The 24708-nt window shown below is 40.3% G+C and overlaps 1 protein-coding gene across 1 annotated transcript; it reads left to right on the top strand.

The window, feature by feature from the left end:
- The first annotated feature begins 1214 nt into the window (after nt 1-1214).
- Nucleotides 1215-23336, top strand: htr1d (5-hydroxytryptamine (serotonin) receptor 1D, G protein-coupled). Its single transcript, XM_056392611.1, has 2 exons — nt 1215-1908; nt 20675-23336. Exon 2 carries the CDS (start codon nt 21642-21644, stop codon nt 22791-22793), a length of 1152 nt encoding a protein of 383 aa, XP_056248586.1. The 5' UTR covers nt 1215-1908; nt 20675-21641; the 3' UTR covers nt 22794-23336.
- The last annotated feature ends 1372 nt before the right edge of the window (nt 23337-24708 follow it).

The following is a 24708-nucleotide window of genomic DNA, read 5'->3' as shown; positions in this document are numbered from 1 at the left end:
TCAACAACAAGTATCAGCAGTTTCATAACTGAACGGCCTCCACTTCAAAAGAGGGAAGAGGACGAGGACATACTGTATCAGCTGAAATTTTTGTCTATATTACTCAGCTTGAATCTGTGACATTTTGGCATAAAACTCGGAGTGCTCAAAAGACCTGAGCAGAGTTAGTGTTATAGAAAAATCTTTACGATTATTATTATCATCATCAAAAGGAGCTTTAAAATGACTTGGTAAAACACTAAACCATAACAATATGGGGTTATCCTGGTTTTTTAAAAAATCATTGGTGATTCAGGAACAGTTTTCAGGAGAAAATACTGATGGCTTGGTCAAGTTTTGTGCAGTTTAGTGCAACATACAGAATCTGAAACAGACACTTCTGCTTATGTGTCATCATTTGGCTTTGTAACAGCGAGTATGTGTGTTACTGACACATGACTAGCAGAAACCCAGTGCACTCTGAGTCAGCATTATCAACACTGTATCTAAGAGTAATGTGTGTGGATGAGGCTTTAGAAATCATGAAATTTTTATGAAACCAATGCACGCAACTGCTCTGAAGCTCAACGAGGTTGTGGGTGAGCATTCAGACAGAAGCAATGTATTAGCCCTATTCTGAGCATGCAGATGGACAGAGTGCTGCAGGAGTGGTTTTACAGGTTTTTGGGTTTTTTTTTGGACATTTCTAAACTTTTTTTGTGACCAGTGTTTAATAAAGTTGAAAAGGAACGTACACACTTCTGTAGCAGTGTATTGTGAATTTGTGAATAAGTTGATCTGTCATACTTTTAAGAGCAAACCGCAAACATTTGATAGCAGCCTTTTAAGTCTTGATGGCATCAGTGTTTGAAATTTAAGCCTTTTTTTTTTTTTTACTTTAATGATACAACTCTGATCTAATCTTGAAGGATTTCCTCAGAAATCTGATCTTTGAATATTTCTATGTCATAAATTTGATTTCAAAAGAATTTACAGTAAACTTGCGGTTTTGTTGTAGGACCATCTTGAATCGGCTGGGGGCTGTTGTGTGTCTGTGTGTGTGTGTGTGGGGGTCCCTCTTGAGAACCTCTGTCCTGCATAGTGTCAAAATAACGGGGCAGACTGTCAAAGAAATCAAAGAAATCCACTGAATTATTTGGAGACACACGCCTGTGGCTGCAGTGGGTAATTTCTGTCACACTGTGCGTGCGTGTGTGTGTGTGTGTGTGTGTGTGTGTGTGTGTGAAGGGGGTGGGTGGGGGGACGGGTGACGGGTTTGCCGTGCAGCAAGTCCCGTGAAAACCTCCCAGAAAGACAGATTTGACTGCAACTTGTTGAAGTCTCTGTAATCTCCCCCGGAGCGGAATAGATCGCACCGGCACTGGGAAGCCCCCGTGTCTCTCCCCGGGGGTTTAACTGTTGGTGGTGACAACCCACTGCGAGCTGCGTCTTGGACGGTGCCTCAAATAAAGCTCCGCCGGTACCACACTTTCTTTTTTCTTTTTTTTCCTTTTTTTTTTTTTTTTTTACACTTTTCACACATTCTGGTCAGTGAACTCTGGAGCAAAGCGCGTATTTTTTTTTCCAATTTTCTTTTGCAGAAGCTGTTGTCAAGTCGCTACAGATCAGTGAATAAATAAGACTCGCTCAAGTTTGCTGGACAATACTGAAAACCGCCGGCTGGACCGAGTTAAGTGTGTTTACGTGCAGACACACTCGCTTCACCTTTAAGATAAGATGAGGAAAAACTTGGAGCAGTGACATCTACAGAAGCTGTCCGCTGGTGCCCTTTGAATGTAACCAGTCTGTGTTTCGTTTGTTTGCACTGGACGCGCGTAAATGAAGGACTCTGCTGCCGGGATTCCCTGACTGATGCTGTACTGCGCTTTTATCAAAGAAATATAGGAAGAAAAATCATCAAACGAGCTGGTAAGTTTAACAATCTTTACCTTTTTTCTCTAATCTTTCCACGGGTCCGTGCTTGTTTGTTACCATTACGCACGGACCTGGGGCGCAGAAGAGATTAGATTATACTCCAAGTCGAGATGAAGCCAAGAGTGAGGGATAATCTTTCTACTGGCAAAAAGAAAGATACGGTCATCATAGGTAAAAAAAAAAAAAAAAGAAAGAAAGATCAAACCCTGAGAATCTTGAAATAATCCCATACACAAAAGACGCCGTAGAGCCTGATAAGGTCACATCAATAGCACTATTTTTGTGACACCGTGAGAGATGAAGATGTCACCCAGTATAGGCTACGATAAGGTCACTACAAGCTGTTGAGCTCCAAATATACAATGTATGAGTCCCTATGGGGGAATAACAAGAGCTTTGCACGGGTTTGAGGATGTTAGAACATGAAAGATATGAGGAAAAAATTAAGACCAAATTCATAAAACGTGCATGAGAGCCCAGTGTGCCAAACTGATTTTCCAGGGTGAGGAAACAGATGGAGAATGATAGCTTCAAAACAAGGACATTATATGATTGGAAGCTGGAAAAAACACACCCATCTCTGCTCATCCAGGCCATATATTGCAGCTTCATAATATCTGCCCCTTAGCCATACCTGTTACCTAAAATATAACTGACTGTGATGACATATTATTTTTTGTGAAAATCATGGTTACAGCAACTTTTTTCTGACTTGTCTTGTTACATTTGTTTAGACCTGTGACATAACAGTTTAAGGTTTAGGCTGACAGCAGGTGAGCATTTAAAAAATGTGATTAAATTTGTTTTAATTTCAAAATAAGTCTTAAATAATCTGCTGCTGTAGGCAAGGTGCTTCAGAGAGAAGCCACTAGTCGACTGACCGTGACACTGACATTATATTGAAGTAGTTTACGTCCAACCCAGCACAGCTATGGTATATGCAACTGAATTCATTAAACAAATGTAGAGCAGGGGAGTGGAGTTACATGTGATATTGGTTATATGTTTGTGGGACACATTAAAAAAACATTTATGTTGTGGTGGTTTGATATTATGCTGAATGAGGAACTATGCAAAGGATTTTAATGTCATCCTTGTCTTCTAATTGGCTGTTTATGCACAAGAACTACAACAATCCTCATAATATATAATAACCCTCTCTGTGTGATCATTTCTACTCTGAAGAAGAAATAAAAATGTGCCGATAACATGAGAAGATGCTTCTTCTGACATCAGTAGCTGCTGGCAGGAGGAGAGGTGAGCAGTCCAAGCATTAAGTCCAATTCAAGCTGGAAGAAAATAGACCTGTCCTCTGTGCTCTCAAGCTTTTCAGAAACCTACCTCGGGCACTCGTCGCATAGAGAGTGGTGCATTTTTGCTTTAAGTATATCTGACTGATGTGAGAGATACTCAGCGAAATGAAAGAGAATCACTATTACGGTGCTCTGATGAAAAGTGTTTCTAAGCACACAATGTCCCTCCATGTGGAGTTTCCTCTCTCGCTTTCACACTGACCCCCCTTTTTGTCCCCCATCCTCTCACACTTAAGCAGACCTGCTACACACACACACACTCAGAGATGCTCGCACGCACACACACACATGCCCATGCACACACACACATGCACTTTAACTATCAGGGCGTGACTGAAGATAGAGAACTGAATCGACAACCCATTAAAATGACAGAACCTCCTATTTATACCATGCCATCCCTACTCTCTACTTAATAATGAAAATGGTGATAAAAACTAGAAACAAGTAATATTGGATTATAATATTATTGAATGTATCATTTTCTTACACAATGATGGAGGAGTATTCTCCTCTTATCTAGGGGCATGAGAGACAGTATATCACAAAGAGTATTCATTTGTAGCTCATTAGGCAAAGTGTAAAATTCTGGTTTAATAATTAATGTAGGAACAGGCAATTAATGCCTGACGATTTCAAGAGTGTACCACATGTGCATAGAAGAACAGCTCTCTTAAGCCACCATGTAAGCTACTACTCACTTACCCAGAGTTATTCTCATTCAGGGACAAGTGATGCTGAGAGTCAGGGGTATATAAGACTGAAATATCAAAACAATACCTTCATTTTTATACAACTACAAATGCATAACCTACTGACAGCCAGTCATCCTGACTGTTTGCTAAGGCTCTTCCACAAACAACAATATGTAAACAGTTATATAAAGAGTTTGGGTGGTGGAGTCTTTTTTAACCTAAAATACAAGAGCAAATGTGTAAAGACTGGATTAAACAGTGTGTTTCTTTGCTCCAACATCAGATGCAAATGTTAGCATCTAGTTAGCAATGCTAACAAGCTTACTTTCTACAGTTGTGAAGCTGGATTTATAGTAAATGCTAAGAATTATGTCCAAGGCCAAGGAGTATTTATTATTTGTGAGGTTATGATTAAAAAAGAGAGAATGCTTAACTAGAGGTTATACTACTTTTAGCCGCTGAGTCCTGCTCTTCTGGGTTTTGGGGAAGTTGACACTGCTGCTGCCTCAGCCAAACTCATCTGAGATAGTGTTTAAATTGCCAACCTAATTAGTTACATCCTAAAAGCCTTTTTTTCTTGTAATGTTCAACTTTTGTACATTTTTCCAAATTATCATACAACACTTCAGGTGAAGATGCTGAATTTTTGCCTGGGCCATGCAGCTAACTTCAGTCAGTTGGCACATTGTCGTATGCAGACATCCAGTGCATATCTGAGACCTCGTCACTGGGTTCTCTAATCAAAATGTGCCAGTTTGAAACAAAAAAGTCAACCATCTCATGGAGCTAAAATTAGCTTAATTAGCTAGCTAGCTAAAGTTAATAAAATCTTCTAGCACCAGTGGTTATTTCAGATGGCAAAATGCATTACAAAATTCTAAGTCTGCTTTTGTCCACTTTTCCCTTAAATCAAGAGCCAGCTGTTTCAAAAATTACAAAGATATTCAAATAGTTAATCTGCCGCTGTTATTAATGTAAACTGCATCATGCGAGAACAGAAAGCTTGACATGTAGCTCACGGGGGACAAGGCTTAGCAAACTATCCTGATGTACATCATAGATATGACGCTCAACATAGAGGCTCCTGATGAGACACATACAGTACAGCAGCGCACATTCCTCACAGCTCTTTCATTGTAATTCACTGGCAGTACCACAGATGTGTATATCACTCACTGTGTAATTCATTGCATGTTTGCACCAGTCTGGCAATGCATGACAATAGTTTAATGTATCTCAAGACCTGGAGGTAACTGAGTTGCAGGGCTGAGCTGAAACCGAGAAAACAAGAAGCAGATGTATGTAGGACAGTTGAGTTACAGCTTTGTTCCACAATTTTAGCATTTGTTACTACTTAACGTAAACCGTGTCGCTCCAAAATCCCTCTTTTATTACAAGACATAATACAGCAAACACACAAAAACACTTGAGGCAATTTATCTGTGTGTTCTTCATTGCATTGTTTGTCCTGCAGACTGAGTCCACTGTTTAAGATACCGTGAAGCACGTGAGTTAGCTGAGTAGCAGAATTACAGCTGAGCAGATGGCAGGGCAGCGTCTGTGAAGAAGACTTTACCATTCAGCTGTAAAAACACCCTGTGTGAATACATGTCTTTGCCACAACTCTTTGTAGTATCAGAGAAAGCTATAATCATGTGGTGATTGCTTCACTACCACGGAAATGTCAATATTAGAATAATGACCAGGAGATACTGGAAGTGCGATGAGGAAGATGAGATGAACACTGACGCCATACTCATTAATTGGCCCGAAGACTGACATGAGTGAGACCTAACTACTGTCAGCCAAACAGGATTTCCAAGTGAGAAGCAGTCAGACAGTGTGACAGCAGGTCTCAGAACAGCATTACTTATTATTCATACTACTGCTATAACTGAAACTGATGTGTTAATATGCCACAGCAGAAATAAAACACAAGGCGAACAGATAAACGTGGCAAGTCATAGTGTCTTCGAATAAGAGCAAGATCAAGTAAACAAGCCAACGTAAAGTAAACATGCAAAGTTAGTAAGATGGAGCATCAAAGGCTGAAACTGAACCGTACTGGAAGACCAAACAGGGGAAATAAACATCATATCATAACAGCAATTCATCACCATGTGATAGAGCGGAGAGCATCCAGAACAGGCACAATCAGACAACCAACAACAAGCCAGAGACACACCAGAGGTCTGACGTGATCTGCAAAAAAAACCTAAGGATCTAATGAACCAATAACAGCAGTGCAAATGAAAAAGTTGCTGATATCAGGCTTTCACTCTGACTTCCTACCATAAAGCAGAACAGTATTGATCATAAAAATCTAACACAAGTGGAACAGGACTGCTATTGACCAATAATCTACTTCTTTCTCTGAGCTGGACATGTGTGTCACAAACACCAGTAGAGCTCAGATTGCAGTGTGGAAAAAAAATCTTCAAATTTAGACCTAAAAACCAAGACTTGAAGACCGAACGCACGGATCTGAGAACTGCATGGAGCAATTAAAGGATAGCCAGTGCATCCTGTTAAGCATTCATCAACAATTCAAGACATCTATTAATCAAGCCTCAAAACCAATCATTCGTCAAGGGCAATATATACCCAACTGCTGTTCTGCAAAGAGTATCATGAAAATATGAGTGTAGCCACTATCAGCCGCCACCTCTACATGGGCAAATTTAAACTGTGTGCCAAGAATGATCAAAAGATCTGCTCATTTCCCAACCCTACCGGGATTCATGGCAACAATATTGGGAATGGAAATATGCAGATGGTAGTGTCAGAGTATTGGCTGGTGTCTGAGTTATCCAAGAGAAGCTGCTGATATCAAGATACAGATTCCCTTCATAATGGGAGATTCATACAAGTCGAGCTCTAACCCTCAAGCCCGGGAATGCAAGCGACAACAATCAAGCTTTCCTACAGATTTGTAGTGTAGGCGCTCTGCAAAGGAAGAGTGCCTCTTCTAATGTCAGAAGAAATCATTACCATTATATGAAATACATTAGATTTATTACGATTTACAAGGCGTAGCATGAGCAGCACGTTGGCAGAGCTTCTTCAGTGCTCCATTTGTGTCAACGCACAGTATTGATTGTGTGTCACCTGCATTTTGACAATGCTCAGAGCCCAAAACACAATCACGGCAGTTACACAGAACGGAAGAAAATACTTCAAATTAAAGTGTAAAAATATACTACAAGTAAAACACAAGCCATAAGTTTCCCCCATGTAGACAGCTGAATCGATCACAACAGGAGTGTATGTGAAACAGACCTCTGAAAGATGTGGCTGAAATGCTTTCTGTGTAGACACAACATCAGGGGAAAACACAACACAGAAAAAAGGCCACGTATTGAATTTGTGAAACATCATGTGATAATTCCACTGAGGAGATAATGAGATTAGATACCTAGGTATCTGTTGGATTGACCATAGCAGATGATTGATAGAGCTGTCACGTCATATGTTCACTTCACAGTAATTAATCAGAGCATCGCGTCGCAGTGTTGGGGAGAAAAGAAAATGGGTGAAGAAAAAAAAAAAAAAAAGGTTGAGAAAAACAGCCCAATCAGCCACAATCCGGTGCTGAGGTGTTAAAAGAAAACTCGCCGTTGCAGACTGAAATTATCTTGATAATAACACACATTTTACCCAACAGAGTCTGCATCGTTATATCATCATTAAAGTTCTTAAAGTGCTGATGAGCCGGACTTGTATCATCAATGGCTGTGATTTCCCCTTTTCGGCAAGTTTAGAAATCAAAGACCGCTGGCAAGAAAAGTGCAGTTGTAAGAACTTATGCAGAAACGTCAAACTCCCAGGCCTCAACACTACACAACAAATTTCCTTTACGTCTGTACCCCTAACGTTTACATTCATCTTTGACTCAATTTGACACAATAACACAGCTGGTTCTATATACCAGAGGAACATTGACACAAATGCACATGTTGCTTTTTACGCACAGTAGTTCAACCTCCCCAGTCTCCAATTCATAGTATACTTCGCTTATGTCATCAAATCCTCCTGTCACTCTTTGTGCTGCTGAGTTTTCCTCTTTACACTGGAATTAAAGGAATCCAGAAAATTGAGACTGTATCAGTGGTAATCCCATTGGATTTACAGCCAGGATTATTCACAAGGGATTGGACTCAGTGTGAGAAAGCAGTTTTTCACTCACAATGCAAAATTCCTCTGACATTCATTCTTTCTCTCTCTCTCTCTCTCTCTCTCTCCCTTTCTTCATCATCAATTTTTTATGCCATGTTTTCAGCAGAGAGTGCAATCCATGTGTTGTTTCTATTCAGGATGATTTAACCCTTTTGTTTTTTCTATCCGATTTTTGTTGCATTTCACGCCGTACCCCTCTGCCTCTGACTAATCTACAGTCAGTCTGCCCATATAATTAGCGCTGAATCTAAAGAATGGGCCCTCCAGATGAATACCGTAATTATAGATCATGACAACGTGTCACTCTCCGCTGAGATGACAGCAGGGATCAGCAGAATCCATACATAAACCTGTACTCCCCACTCTCACGGCAGTAGCTCTGCCACTCAGGCCATTAGCGGTCAATATTTCAAGATTGAAAGATGCTTGTTTCCATTACCTGAAGGCAACTGAGGGGGGTAGCGCTATCACATTGACCAAGACACTGTAATTTGTTGACTGAGAGTGAGAGAAATGTCGGAGAAGGGGAAAATACCACAACACTACAGTGTGTGTGTACTGTAGCACAGTCTGTCTACTGTATGAGGCAGAGTGGAAAAGATCAAACATTATTAGAGTTTTTGATCTAAATTTTCATTTAAAGGAGACAGGTTAAGAAAATGTTTGAAAAAATTATTGAAAATTATAGTTAATTAACATTATTATTATTGAAAACATTTTAGTTCCAGCACTAATAACTCTTGTGCTATCTTACAGATTTTCATTAAGTATTAGTAAGTGTTTTGTCTGTGCTGCCGCAGTTGGTGAAGAAAAATGTTTTTTTTTGTAGGATAATGCTTACTTATATATTATGAAATATAGCAATGCTGTAACATAAGCAGACATAGATTTTGAATTTGTTATCGCGCACTGACACATAGACTAAACTAGAGAAGAACCACTCGTACAAACAGATTCATTCTTAAGTGGCACGTACGAGTGATTTAAGTAATTTCCTTGCATTCACCAATAAGACGTCTTTTAGTGTTTAACTTAGTGTTACTGTAGTGACTCCCTGCGACCTGCTGGGTAAATCATTCCCTCTTTATGTCTGTCACAGGATAGTGCCGCTCTGATGACACATCATTAACAGCTGTACTATTAATATCTGGTAGTTAAACTGACATGAAGCATAAGGACATGAAACTTCACGGTGTGAAAGTGGAAACTTTTTTGTGAATGAAACTTCCCCACAAACTGATAGCAAAAATCAATTATGCGAATGATCCAGTCTCATGAACGCACAGCTCCTCGTGAATAGGTGGCTCTTATTGGCCGAAGCGAGCAATTCATGATTCATGGAGCAAATTTGGTGAATCTTTGAACACTCCTAAACCTCACAGGAAAAAAAAGGGACAGATTTAGGGTAAGAATACAAAAAGGTTCCTGCATAAGGCCCAATGTATGTGAAGCACATGGCACTGATGACCTTCTGATATCAGTAAACATTGGCTTAATTCTTAATCTGACCGCGCTTACTTTATACAAAAACGCAGAAGTGTATGTTCTTGGCACAAACCGTACAATGTGATTAGATCCTGTGCACTATAGCAGTGCATGCAACACAAGATCTAATCAGCCCACAGTGAGCGTGTCTGCTGAGACCACTCTGCGCTGATGTAGCTGGAGAACAATCTCTTATCAGCTCAGATCTTCCTCAGAACACGCACAGTGCTGCAGGGCTCACTTTCCACACTTACAAATAGCGACATGAATCTTAATGTTTCATTTCACTGCCATGTCGATGACACCCAACTATTCCTCCGGTTAACACCCGCTGCCACTACCGGGTTTAAAATCAGAAGTCAGAAAGGAGAATTATGAAATGCTGTTTTTGTTTTTTATTTGAAGAGTGTGTGTATGCATGTGTTTTTACATGTGTTGCCGCTCAGTTTCAAGCCTGTTTTCATGCTGGGTGTGGGCAGAGGTGTGCTTTGCTGTACCTGTAACCACACCCAGCAGTGATGTCACAGACTCTTGGAGCACACCTGTACATCACTGCAGCGAGGTGAGAAATTAAACCACAGGAGGTCAGCAAAAACAAGATGTTCATGAAGGTGGAGCACATGCAATTATAGCCCTTTTAAACAAGTGACTGCGCTACACTACAAATGTTGGCAGTTGCAAAACAGGTACAGTGTTTGAGCAACAAAACAGGCTTATAATGTCAAATGAAGCTGTAATGATGATGGAGAACCTGAATCCATTTCTCTCCACTTTCATCCTGCGTCAGTGAGGTTCAAAGGAGGTTTAAAGGCTGTCTAACTAAATGGCTTTCTCCTGAATGATGGTGTTTAACTGTGCACACTGGTGTGTTTAAAGATGTAGTGCAGGTAAGGCTGAATGGAGTGGGTGGAGTGGGTTTTTTGAAATTTGTTAGGATTTTTGTCTCTCTCTCTCTCTCTCTCTCTCTCTGTTTTAATTAATTTAATTAATAATTAGCATATTTAGCATATAAAGATTCAAAGATTCCAGCATCTTTTCTAGAGTTAGATTCAAGCCAACACTTTGAACACAGAGTTGTTAGCGCCTCACTGTCATTTTTGAGAGTAGTTCAGTGTGTTAATTGACAGGCCCATCTTTCTGTCAGAAACTGGATTCTTATATTGTTCAACACTTCTTCCAAATTTAAAGTCAAGATGTCAGAGTTTCTGGTCTTTTTAACTAACAAATTGGACTTGAATATATTTTCTCAGGGTTCTGCAATGCTATACAGATCCATCTTGCTTACTGTAATTGACAATAAAATCAATTCACCATCGCCATGAAAGTCACAACTTTTATTGCCTTTTTTAAACTGGTTAAAGAAACAACAAAAGTAAACTTTTTACCTAAACTTATAATAAGCCAGATTATACTTTTTTTTCATGAAATCAACTAAGCAAGTTAACTCTTTTCCCATGAAAATAGTTGATTTGAATCTATTTTCATGTTGAAAAGAAGTTTATTTCTATAGCAGGTTTTAAACACAAGGTCATTTCAAAGAGCCCAGAAGACATTTAAAATCACAATCAAGAGCAAGGTCATAATAATTAATTTAGTCCATCATACATCTTTTTGGCCACATGTACTGATCACTTTAAGCCCTTTTAAACCATGTCTCTAAACTGACTTTTATGAAAGATCCTCTAATATTGCTATTTACATTTCTGAATTCTTCAAGTTCAGTTTTGGTGTTTATATAGCAAACAGGAAGCAACTGTTAACTAATGACCTTCTGATGTCAGGAAATGTTGGCTTGACACTTAGTTTTAATCGTTTGACAAGTGTTAACCATCATGTCTACTGTACACAAAAACACACAGGCTTGTGTTCTTGGCACAAAACAATGAGATAAGGTCTTGTGCACAAGATCTAATCAGCCCAGTGAACATCTCTGCTGAGACCAATCTGTGCTGGTGAAGAAGGAAAAAAAGAATTCTGAGAAATGTTTTCTTTAAAAAAAAAAAAAAAAAAAAAAATCTGCTTGGCTTTTTTCTAAATTAACCAGATTATTATCTCAGAATTCTGAGAAATGTTTTCTTTAAAAAGATTTTCTCAAGTGAATACATTACACTTACATAGATATGGCCTTCAAACTGATTTTGTGGTCGGAAGGTCTGTAATGACAACTGTTGCAACCAAGCTCATCTGAAACTAACTACATCCCCTTTTAAGAGGAAAGTGAAAGGAATGAAGAGCACTACCCTACTGTTCGCCTGTGGAAACAGTTGTATTGCATCCTCTGTGGCTTTGAAGGGAGTGTTTATTAAATCTGAGAAAATACCTCCTCAAGATGTCCTCGGGTTTTTTGGTCTAAGAGAAATTTATAAGAGAAAAGCAGCATTTTCAGACAGGGGGCGTGAAATTTGAAAGTGCAAGGCAGGGCAGGTGTAACCAAAACATGCTGGCTGTCGTGTTATGGGAAATGTAGGATGATAATTTTTGTAGTTGTACTAATATGTTTAAAAAAGAATCTGTCTGTGACAAGTCCTCAAACCTCATGCAATACTGAAACACTGGAGTACCACCTTAAACCTTAATCTGTTGAGAGGGGATCTTTTTTTTATTATGAGGAACTGCAGGTTCTAACACATCTGAACTGGCTTTAATATTCAGCTGTGCTTTCTTTAATATTTCTTTGCGTCCCCCGATATGTTCATTTTTATTCCCTATCTTAAGCACTGTACACTTATCTTTAGTCATGTGCTACCGTCATTACTGATCTCAATGTTTGTATCATCACTCTGTGTCAATACAAACTGAGCCTCTAATAGGGTTTCAGGTTATCCTCTTCAGCGCTCTCCTCAAACATCCGTTGTTGTCTCCCGGATGCATCATTGTTTTCCAACCTCTGCCCCTTCGCTTTTATGACTCATACACACACTCAAACACACAGGATAAAGATAAAAGCGCTCCTGTTTGTCACCAAACATTGATATGAATGCTAACAGCAGGGCTTCCTCACTTAATATATCAAATTTTGTTTTATTGATGTTGTTGGTCATAACTACATTCTCCTCAGTCTTTCCATCATGGCATCCACAGCACACTCTTTTCTCCGCTGTGTTTGACAAAATTTTTGGTGGTTTAGATTTTTATAATTTTATTTCAGTCACTGGCTAAAAGACTAGGTCACCGTTTTTTGTTTTTATCGCCGCGCAATAATTCGGCCAGGGATTCAGGGATGGTAACTTTGTTTAATGTTCCTGACACTTACACCACATTTAATCCACAAAAACAACAGGTCAGAGAAAGTAAGTGACAGTGAGAGGAAGAGGCACACAGAGACTGCACGAGAGGGGAAGCTTATTTTATGTAGTGTAAGTGTACAGTATGTAAATGTGTAATTCTGTGGCTCAGCAGTGATGCACATGAAACTACAATCTTACATGAGTGACAGCAGTCTCATTTGCGGGGTTGAATATGGGTTGAATGTGCTATCTACTGTAAGAAAGAGGTGTTAAATGAACAGTATCTATTTTGTCCATTAGATTTTTTTTTTTTTTGGACAAATTCTAATGCAGCACAATTATGGCAGTAGGACAGAGCTTGTATTTCACATCTTTAAGGTAATAATATATATTATATAATAATTTAATATATTTACACTCAATTGTTTCCTCTCTGCCATTCCTGGATTCAAATGACATACACGTGTACAAGGGATTTGCAGGAAACTCAACAAAATTTTGAAAACAAAACTTGGTGAATGCATTAATGGGACGTAATTTGTTTGCATGTGCATATGTCATATAAAAATCACTGGGTTAAAAATGTATCCAGCGAGGATCAAAACCACCCAAGACAAGGGGCAGTTTTGATCCAGTAACCCAACAGTAATATTTAAATAACACAGACTCACAACTTGGTATGTATGTAGTGTTCCAGCTGGTCCCAGGCATTATGAAGAGAAAGCATATTTGTATTTACAAAGAACACAAGTTGCTCGTCTTCTGTTCTCTTCTGTTCTGTTAATGTAGCTGCTCAAAACACATTTGCCCACAGTGTGTTTGCTGTAAGAGACAGACTTGACAGTGTGAAGACTCAGCAGACACATCAGATCACACAGGGATATTCTGAAGTCTGTCTCCACTCAGCATCACTGACGTCCCTCAGGACGGCCTGTTCTCAACAGTCTTCAGTCTGTGTCTTCAAATAAAAATGCTTCAGTAGCTGTCTACAATATAGCGTTTTTACGTATGACAAACACGCCTGTGATTGCGATGAACAACACGTGAAGGGATTTATTTGAAGTGGTATATTTCATGCCATTTGGAATGGATAATAACTTCAGTTGTGTAAACAGGATTAATGGGGGGAGCTCTCGCGATTTGAGTTGCATTTCTTGTATATCTTGCAATAACTAGCACTAGCTAGATTAAGAATTTCAAGTCATTGGGAAAAAATGTGGAAGCAAAGTTGTGAAACACTTCTCAGTAAGTAATTATTTCAAGTTTATTACAAAGTTTTATTATGTAAACGAGTGGTAGTCTGTGCAGCTACTGTAACTAGCCGGGAAGTTCAGTGTTCTTCATGGCTGTGATTAATCGCAGCTTGTGTGCTACTGCAATGAAATGGTGAATTTAAGGTATAATTACCAGGGTAAGTTATAATCTACTTGTGATTTTTCAATTTAGAATAGAAAGCTTTGTTTGGAGGGAATTTGGTTTGTGAAAGGGGAGGTTTCATCTATTTGGGGGTGGAAGTTGGATAATTTTATGTGGGAAATGGCAGCAATGTTCAACAAATAGTTCATTTCTTTAAAAAAAAAAGAATTTCTTGGGTTTCCAGGTTGGAAAGAAATTGAACAGATTGGTTGATTTTGCGTGAACTTCTGTGATCCTGCAAAAGACAACCTAGAATTTATCTTCTGTTTTGTTAAAACATATTTAGCACTAACAATGTTCTAATCACCAGCTCTTCTATCATCACCCCAGATTTAAACCAGATCCCCAAGTGTCCTGTCCCTTTCTCTCTGTCTCCTCTCTCCTCCGAACACACATTGCACATATAGCCGGCTGTGACGGATAATCTCTGCATCAGCTCATCGTAGGCCCACTCTCGATAAAGGGCCTCTCAGGTGTCCTAGATTTACACTGGACCTGTTCCACTTTCTGAGGGTCATGTACATACGGTGAGTGTGAGGAGTGTAGTGTAAAAAAAAAAAAACATCAGTGGGAAGGTTGTCTCTGCAGTGGGAGGCTTTGGTTTGTTGTTAAAGTTGTTGGAAGCTGCATTTGAACTCATTCGAACATCCTGCTATGTAACCTGTTGTAACTGTAATACATTTCTCAAACCCTCTCTCTTCTTAAACTCTTTTTTTCATTAGCAGAGAAATCGTCATTTTCCTGCTAAGAGGCTAAATTATCTGTTCCCTTCCTATCGGCGTATAGAAGAGCTGAGATCATCCTTTTCAGGCTCTATAATGAGTCTTGAGGTTTGAACAGACCACTGTCACTGGTTAGCTTCACTGCCGTACACCCTCTCTGCAGTCAATTTGTTAGCACGCGTATCACCATAAATCAACACGAACCCGTGAAGCCCCTTCACTGTCCTGCTGTGCCAGTTCCTGTGAGGATTAATTGTTTGGTATTTTACGTTCGTCTCTCCTTGCATTTATGTGTGTGTGTGTGTGTGTGTGTAGGCGGATGGTTGGAGCCTGGTGAAAATGGTGCATGTACTGTATGTGTGATTGTACATGTGCGAGCTCCTGCACACTTGCAGCCTACACAGCCTGAGAGAAACACCTACGCTCCCCGCTCCCAGCGAACAGCGGAGATATGATAAACCCTTGAGCCCTCGAGAAATAATGTGATTCTGTTTGCTATTTCCTGAACTGCAGCATGACATGCCAGCATGTTACACTTCATATAGTACATGCCAGTCATTCATGAAATGCATTTCCATTATTCCGCATGGCTGTGCTGCTCTTTCTGTTGGGGAATCTGACTTTATAGGCATGGCCTCAGTCTCCCTGCTGTCTGTGTTGATTGTATACACTTTAACTTTTAGGCTGAAGTCATGTTGACTGTTCAAACATTCCTACCAATCTATATTTTATAGTTTCATTTCCTGAACATGATGCAGCCAACCAATGTATAATTCATTATTTGTATGGCACTAAGCAAACTAGATTGTAAAAAGGCATTTTTTTTTATTGCTAAATCAAACAACAGCATCCTGGCAGCAAAATAAGCCAAAGTCATTGGGAGAGTAAGCTTGGCTATGAGACTACCGAAGACAACTCAGATGAGCATTTCAACATATTTGTAAACTCAGACCTTCTGGACTTTGGCAGGAATAGGACAACGCTCACAGACTTTAGTATAAAAATCAACCTTAAACAATTCAAACAAGTGAGGTGGAGAAGAGTCCCCAGCGGAAATCACACACTTGTTTCAAGCTGAATTGATTACAAAACGGCTCACAGCATGATTCTGTGTAAAGCTTCAACTCAACACATCCCCAAGACTCCTGCTTTATCCAAACATTCTTCCATTTACCCCATCATCAATCCCCAGCCTCTCTCTCTCTCACCATTGATGTAAACTTCAACCACCCCCCTATGCTCCACACCCCACCACCATCCACTCTCTCACACACACACACACACACACACACACACACACACACACACACACACACACACACACACACACACAATCCTTGCTCACCTACCGTATAGCGCACGCTTGAGTAAACACCAGACATTAGCTGACAGCGGAGGTAGCGGTGGCTCTGCCTCCTCTGAGCTAAATCAGTTAGCCTATCTCCAGTGGGGCCATGCGGTGTTTGCGGGCCTGCTGGGTTCAGAGGGTATTACTGTACTGTACTGTACTGTACTGTTCCACCCGGACCAACAAACAGGCCACTGCACACTCTGCAGCATCTGCTTGGATTTGACCCAAGCCTGAAAAGGAATAACTTGGATTTGTAGTGAATGGGGTGTGATGCAAAGGAGCCGACTGGACAGGCCTGTGATACTGCACATACTTTTCCTTGTCAAACCCACAAGTTCACACTTTTTATGTCTTGTGCATGTTTTTATTGTGATCTTGCTTTGTTGTACCCCCATTTTCCCTCCTTGTTTTTAAACTCACATCCCACCTCACTGGGCTGAGCCACAACTTTCTGTATTAGATCTTCAATTTCAAAGCCAGATGTAGACACTAATATATTTCACACAAACAATTTAGGCAAGGCCTGTTCTTGACTGAAAATCTTTTCCTCTCATCCATCCATTCATTATGAAGCTCATTATCTCATTGTGCTCTAAACCAGACCCTTAGGAGATAAGCCTTGTCCTTGACTTGTGTGATGTGGAAACAGATAAGCTGTTCAGCCATCTATCAAAGATGATACTGTACATACGTGTGTGTGCGTGTGTGTGTGTGTGTGTGTCCACCTATTAACATATTACAGTGGACAAGGGGGCAGGTCCATGTCAGTCCTCTTACTTTACTTACTGTGTAGTGCATTCAGTATCTACATAACTGAGCTGTATTACAAGACACCCAGTCTGCTTATCAGTCTCTTCTGCACTGATGCAATGAAGTGTGACTGTAAAGGAGTCATGCTGTGTCATGCTTCACCCATCAGCTGCCTGTCATACGTCTGCATGTGCTGTTTTGTTTGAGATCTTTTTCGTCTTTGCATTTACAGTATATGCAAAACAAAAATGTTCCATACCCAGAGCAATGTATTAAAGGGCACTCCAGCCATCACTATGCCGTCATCAGGGTTGTCTCAGTTTTGGCTTAAAACTTGCACTACAACCTAGGCATTTGATCGGTGTCGGCATTTAGGAGGCAGGGAGGGTCTAATTAAATGATGGTATGAAGTTGCAGTATGGGAAATGTAGGATCTGGGGTATTTGGGGGCGTGACTCTTACAAGGAATTTAAACTCAGTATTTATTTTTTTTTACCTCTTTTTTGTGTCTTATCTTGATTTAACTACAAGACTAAATTGCTGGAGTACTTTACTTTTTGGAGTACTGGAGTAACTTCTGCTTGGTGTTCAGGAAAGTACAGAATGTCAAAATCAAACTGTCTTGAGATCAATGTGTTTAGCTGACTTAAAGTCTTTGGTTACAAGAAGTACTATATTTGATTGTAACAGTTTTTCCCCTTTTTGCTTTTTGTTTGTTTTTTGATCTTTTGGCCAGATCGTCCACCCCTAGTATATAGTGTAAATAAGACACTGCAAACATGATGGCTCTTCCACTTTTTAAACAGGCAGTTGAACAAGTTTTCCAATCCCTGATAACAAACCTCTTTTGCTTTTAAATTCTTGTACATGAGGAGAACAAGGCGTTTGACTTGGTTACAGAACTGTACAGCAATGATGCCTGTAGTTTAGGAAACAACAGTGGATATTCACGACTAACCAATGACACTAACACAAGCTAAAAGAGCTATTCCTGTTTTGCAGTATCATTATAATTCATAAAAGCTGCAGTGCAGATCAGTAGGGGTCAGTGAGACCAGCTTTGCACGTGTTTGCCTGGGTGGGTATGATCAGTACTCCATGCCCTTTTCTTCGCTGTTAAACAGTATGAACAGGTCAGCGATGGAGGGCAGCCAGTAATCGACTACCCTTTCAGCCAGGTGAATGTCATGGCACAGGCTCATATCAGAGCAGGACAAAGCACGGGCAAAAACCTATGCTTGTATATTGTAGGATGCGAGGTAACTCTCAATAAATGGTTCCTGTAACTAAATTTTAAGATCTTATGTTCTGTTGGTTCGTATTACGTAGGGAACAGCAGGTCACCTCAGTCCCGGGTTTACATTTTAACTTGTTGACCAGCTGGTAAAACGTCTACAGTCCTCTGAGCCTAGTGGTATAATTGTATATATATATATATATATATATTACAATACATATACTTTTTTAATCCTTCTGTTCAAACAGTTCATCATTGATGGGAACTAAGTTGTTTAAAATTTGCTATTTGTTAACTTCTACTTTCATAAACAAGCCATATCCCCTACAGTATATCTTCTATTACTGAGTATGCTCATTCATTTCGACAACAAAAACTTTTTTTTATAGTAAAGCTTTAACTCATTGAATGAAATGTATTTTTTCCATGAAGGGAGCAAAGGGGGAGTTTTCCTTCAGTGATTCCCGGACATCATCACCACTGGGAACACGCATATGCATATAAAGAACACACAAAGATCCAAACCAATCAGTACTCAGTTTGGTTTATTAAAATGTCCGTGCTCACCTGAGAGTCTGCAAAAGAATGTGCTCCACAGACAACCTGCTATTTAAGACGCCTATTTCCTGTCATAGCCGAAGCACAATAATTCCCCTCAAGAGCCCAGCTGCCAGTCAACACTTCAGTTAATGGAGGTGATTTGCAGAGTTGTATCAGGAACAAACACGCACTCAGAAATCAGTCTTGACGCTTGTAATGTGCCGGTAGAAGGATGTGTTAAGTGTGGGGAAAAAAAAAAAGCAAACATTTTTAATTACTGCAGCACACATCGTTGTTTGTTTCTCGGCAGCTTTGCTCCTTTGTATTCCAACATCACTTCATCGCTTGTTGATGTGTGAAATGCAAAATATTCCCAAGAAAATAATTAACAAGTAGACAAACCCCGCTCCAATAACAAAATCTTGTTAATTCCTGTCCCTAATCCCTCTCGTTCACACCTCAGTCACTTAAGCATGCCATGCTAAAAGTTTCATTTGATAAAAATGTTCAAAAACTAAAACATTTTCCATTTGCCACAAGGTTGATTAGGGCATCGTTTCCGTCAGGTTCCTGCCAGTTTTGATACAACAACAAGCGGTTTTCAGCCGCCATAACGTCGCATTTTAGGTACAATGAAGCCATTAAATGTGAAAGTTACTGCATGTTTTACTCTGAATTATGAGTAGTCCGCATTCATGCTACTGCTTTTAAATAATAAATTAAAGCAAACCATATCTATGATAAGCTGGAGGGGGGGTGACTTCTGTGGTGATTAGCAGTCATTTGAGGTCCTCATCCCCACTGGGATATAATATCCACATTTCAGTTCCTATCTGTTTTATTGTAGTTGAAAGTAAGTCAGCTTTGTTACTCTTACCTGGAGGCAACATGGTCAGTTTCTCTTTGTACCACTGTGCTCCACTTTCCAAGCAGCATTAACAGTGAAGCAAGTGTCATACAGCAAGTTTATAATGTATGTCACAAGAGTAAAAGTTTATCTGGGGCCTCAGTAAGGAAAGGAAGTTGCAGTTGTTAATGATATTTGCTTTGAAACATCATTAAAATTGGTCTTTTTTTTTTTTGAATATTTAATATAAATCCAAAAAAACATCCTGAGGCAGTCAGACAGAGGTGGGCAACATCTGAGCCTATTGTGCATTTTTAGCGATTTTTTATTTTTTGGAGGAGACATTTTTATGTTACCTAAAAGATAGGAAATGACATACAACCAAACTGGTTTCAAGCCAGTGATGTTGCAATTACATGGTCAGCAACTTAACCACTATGGGACCCAGGACGCCCTAAATTTATAAAATTTTTTAGCAAAGCATTGTCATTGGAAAATAATTTAGATGCTACAATGAACTGCCAGCAGATAGTTCTGAATTATTAGGTGCTATGGCAGAAAATATTAATTCATGCTACAATAATCTGAAAGAATATTATCAATATAAATTGATAAGAATTTACATTGGATTCCTCAGTAAACCACCCGCGTTGTGAATAGTTTCATATAGTGTTTAAAAGCGAAGCAAACTGGTCTTAACTTTGATAAAGTGTCTTTATATTTGCCTCTCCAGTGCCAGACTTACAACAAATGGAATAAATCAACACAATGACAGAAGGTGTGTGGGCGGAAAGTCCATGTATTAAGTCGCAATGCTCCATATACAGGTCCAGGTTGAGTTTACAGGTTGTTCATGTGCATTTATGGCTCCTAATGTGCGTGCTTTGTCATGTAGGTGGTTTGTGTGTGTGTGTGTATGCATATGCAGAATATGGGGGAGGGGGAAAGACGAATATAACTAATCTTCCTCCTATTCTTCTCTCTCATTTTGTCCCTCGCAGGATGAAACTGCTGCAGAGGAAGCTGCGTGAACGTCAGACAAAAACCTTCTTATCTGTGAGAACGCTGCAACTGAAAGTTCATCTGACAGACAACGCTGCGAAGAGGAAAAGCTAACACACAAGCATTTAACACTGGGAACCTGAGGAAAAAAAGCTTTGCTGATCATGGCACTTTAGTGCAAATTTCTATATGCCTGCCAAAACCACATGGATATCCAACAATTATCTCCAAGCAGCCTGGATGACTAGAATATTCCCTCATCTGGTTTTGATGTCAATCATGTAACTGTAATGTTCTGGCTTTCCAATATCATCAAAGACACGAGACACGGCCAAGTTTCAATAGAAACCTCAATTTAGAAGGCTTCACGTGGACTTCAGAATAGATAAGACAGACAACAAGCAAACCTGTGTATCTGTCGTCATCATCTTCCTACATGCAGCTCCCCGCTTAGCGTTATTGAAAAGGAGGAGCCTGTTAAAGCATTTGATAGATAGGAAGGCTCGGTCTGAAGGTGTTGTTGCCGGCTGGCTGCTGGTTGGAGATGAGATAAGAGCACTGGGAAGAGACACAAGAAGTGGCTGTCTGACGGGAGCCGAATACAAATTAGGATTTGTCTCTCCTGCAGCTACACCAGTGAGGCGAATCAATACCAGAGAAGCAAAATGGACAAATTAGTCGGCTTCAATTATAGGAGGATCAGTCGTGAACTGTGAATTGTTTGCTAAAAGTTGATTTAACATCACATTGTAATACACAGGATGGGGAAATATAGGGAAATGTTGTCTTAGTTACTGAAAGGAGAAACCTTCAGTGCTTCTTCTATAGCCGAAACCAACAGTGGCACGCCAGAGTCCGGCCCTCTACAGTGCCATGCCTGAACTGATCTGTGAATGGTTTTTGATTATAATGATGACGCTGAGCTAAACCTTCCAGAAATAAGGTTTTAAAAGGAGCCGGGGCGAGATGGATAATAACTCACTGGACTACTTCACTGGCAACTTCACAGAGATCCCTAACACCACTACCGCTCCACCATGGAGCGAAGCCACGCTCCTCGGCCTGCAGGTCTCCCTGTCTGCGCTGTTAGCTATCGTCACCTTGACTACCGTGCTCTCCAACGCCTTCGTCATCGCCACCATCTTTCTGACCAGGAAGCTCCACACGCCCGCCAACTTCCTGATCGGCTCACTGGCCGTCACAGACCTGCTGGTTTCTATTTTAGTCATGCCAATTAGCATCGTCTACACCGTCAGCAAGACCTGGTCGCTGGGGCAGATTGTCTGTGACATCTGGCTGTCGTCTGATATCACCTTCTGCACGGCCTCCATCTTGCACCTGTGTGTGATCGCGCTGGACCGATACTGGGCCATCACAGACGCTCTAGAGTACTCAAAACGCCGCACCATGCGCCGGGCGGGGATCATGGTCGGCGTGGTGTGGGTGATCTCGATATCGATTTCCATCCCTCCACTTTTCTGGCGGCAGGCCAAAGCCCACGAGGAGCTGACAGAGTGCATGGTGAATACAGATCAGATCTCTTATACCCTATACTCCACCTTTGGCGCCTTCTACGTTCCCACAGTGCTTCTCATCATCCTCTACGGACGGATCTATGTTGCTGCTCGCTCCCGCATCCTTAAGACACCGTCGTCTTCGGGGAAACGTTTCACTACGGCACAGCTCATCCAGACCTCTGCAGGCTCCTCTCTCTGTTCCCTTAATTCCGCCTCCAACCAGGAAGCACACCTACACTCTGGTGGAGTAGGAGGAGGAGGAGGAGGAGGAGGAGGATCGCCTCTGTTCATGAACAGTGTGAAAGTGAAGCTGGCAGACAGCGTGCTGGAAAGGAAACGTCTGTGTGCAGCCCGGGAGAGGAAGGCGACCAAGACTTTGGGCATCATCCTGGGCGCGTTCATCATCTGCTGGCTCCCATTCTTTGTCGGCACGCTCGTCATGGCCATATGTAAAGAGTGCTGGTTCGATCCAGTGCTTTTTGACATATTTACCTGGCTGGGATACCTGAACTCCCTCATCAATCCTGTAATCTACACCGTGTTCAACGACGAGTTCAAACAGGCTTTCCAAAAACTCATCAAATTCAGACGGTGCTCCTGAAAAACCTCGCAGTGGATTAAAACTGACATCTCTAGGGAGGCAGGGAGTGAAAGAGACAAAGAATAAGATAATGGATAATAAAGATAGTGAAAGTACTCTACACTTAATTGTCTCATCTTGTAAACATATGCTAAGTGTGATATGTTTCTGTTTTCTTTTTTTACATCAAACAGCTCTGTGCCATAGCTCTTAAGATACCTACAGTATACCCATCCTATAGACTTCTGCATGCATGCTTTAAAAGATAAAAATCTTTACCCCCAATGATTATGGCTCTCATCTTCAAAAGATAAATAAAGGGGACTTTAAATCTCTTACATTTCACAGGGACACTGCAGATGTTTCTTGAACAAAAGCAAAGATTTAAAACAAACAAAGACTGGTGTATTTGTATAGAAAAGGTAAACTCAAAACGTCTGGATTCGATCCAGCGGAAATGAAAAGCCATGATATATGTGTCGTCTAAATCTCCGTGTCATACTGTATGCTGCTGCTCCCATATAATGTTTCTGTGGTACAGTAAAGACTAAAATCCTCCAGAGATTCTGCAAAAATGTCTCCATATGTGCAATTATAGTTGAAAGCAGTGTGTGTGTGTGTGTGTGTGTGTGTGTGTGTGTGTGTTTATGTGTGTATGTGTTTGTGTGTGTTTGTGTGTGTGTGTTACCTTACTGTAATATGTGCATGTTTGAGGAGGGGAGGATTGTCAAGTGTTTGACATTTACTGTATCCATGCTATTCTCCACCGACGCTTGTCTCGTCATTAGAGGGAAATGGAAACAGCGTTTTTCACTGAATATTAAATAACATCTTGTGTTACAGGAAATAAACAAACCCTTCCAAAAAGTCCTCAGAAACAATACGCTCGAACAAAAAAAGGTCGAGGTGAGTGCAAATGATCAGAGTGCTGAAAGCAAATATAGAATTATATGTTTTGAGGAACTTTCTTCACGTAAACGTCTGTTTTACCTTTATGTGAAAAATTGGCACTTGCAGCTCGTACTTGCTGGAAAGCTGATTGGCTAATGTTAAAATGTAGATGATGACAAAGATGACACGGATCATTTTAGTGTTTGTTTATTCATGATATTGATATCTGTCATTTTAATCTTCTATTCATATGCTCATCCCTGAAAACTACAGGCTTACATGATTCAAAAATACCCCGAGGCCTATGAGGGATGAAACTCACAAAATTTAAAACAGATCAAATGATCAAATTAACAGATAGACGTGCTGTTAATATATATATATATATATATATATATATGTCAGTTACTGTCCATATCTATCCATATACGAGAGACACATGATAATTCGAACCACAGCATATACAAGAACATAGAAGAACCTCATTGGTCGTGAGTGGGATCTGAATTGCTGCAGGTGGAAGAAACCTCGTGTTTATTCTCATCAAACTGACTGAATGTTTTCTTGAAGTTGAGACTTTAATCTGCAGCCTTTTTACTAAAAAAAAAAAAAAAAAGGAGATGGATAACCCTCTCATGTTTGTCCAATGGACTGTTTTCAGGAAGGTGTGCTCAGAGTTCAGCATGTGCCAGCTGCAGGCATGAGTTCAATGGGCTGGTGGGGGGTAACTGGAACTGGACGACCTTGAGATTAGTTCTGATTCTCTGTCCACTCCAGTAGGATATGGAAATTATGAAGTAACTATAAGAAACTGCATAACATAACATTTTAGTGTCTAAGTCGGTTTCTCAGTTTGATACGTTTGCATGGTAAGTTAAGAGATGCGGTATAAATAATACTGTAGGTTTGGTATCTGTTCAAGTGACTCACAACACAGATCGGACAAGAGTCAACCATCTCCACTTCTGGAACAACAATGCAGGGTGACCTAATGGATCTCCATCTGTTTCTGCCATTAATTCGTCATGTCCATCTCTCAGAGTGG

Source organism: Seriola aureovittata, chromosome 13 (assembly GCF_021018895.1).
Source record: "Seriola aureovittata isolate HTS-2021-v1 ecotype China chromosome 13, ASM2101889v1, whole genome shotgun sequence".
In the NCBI taxonomy this organism is placed as follows: Eukaryota; Metazoa; Chordata; class Actinopteri; order Carangiformes; family Carangidae; genus Seriola; species Seriola aureovittata.
Note: the sequence above shows the minus strand (reverse complement) of the source record. Positions and strands in the feature narration are given on the sequence as shown.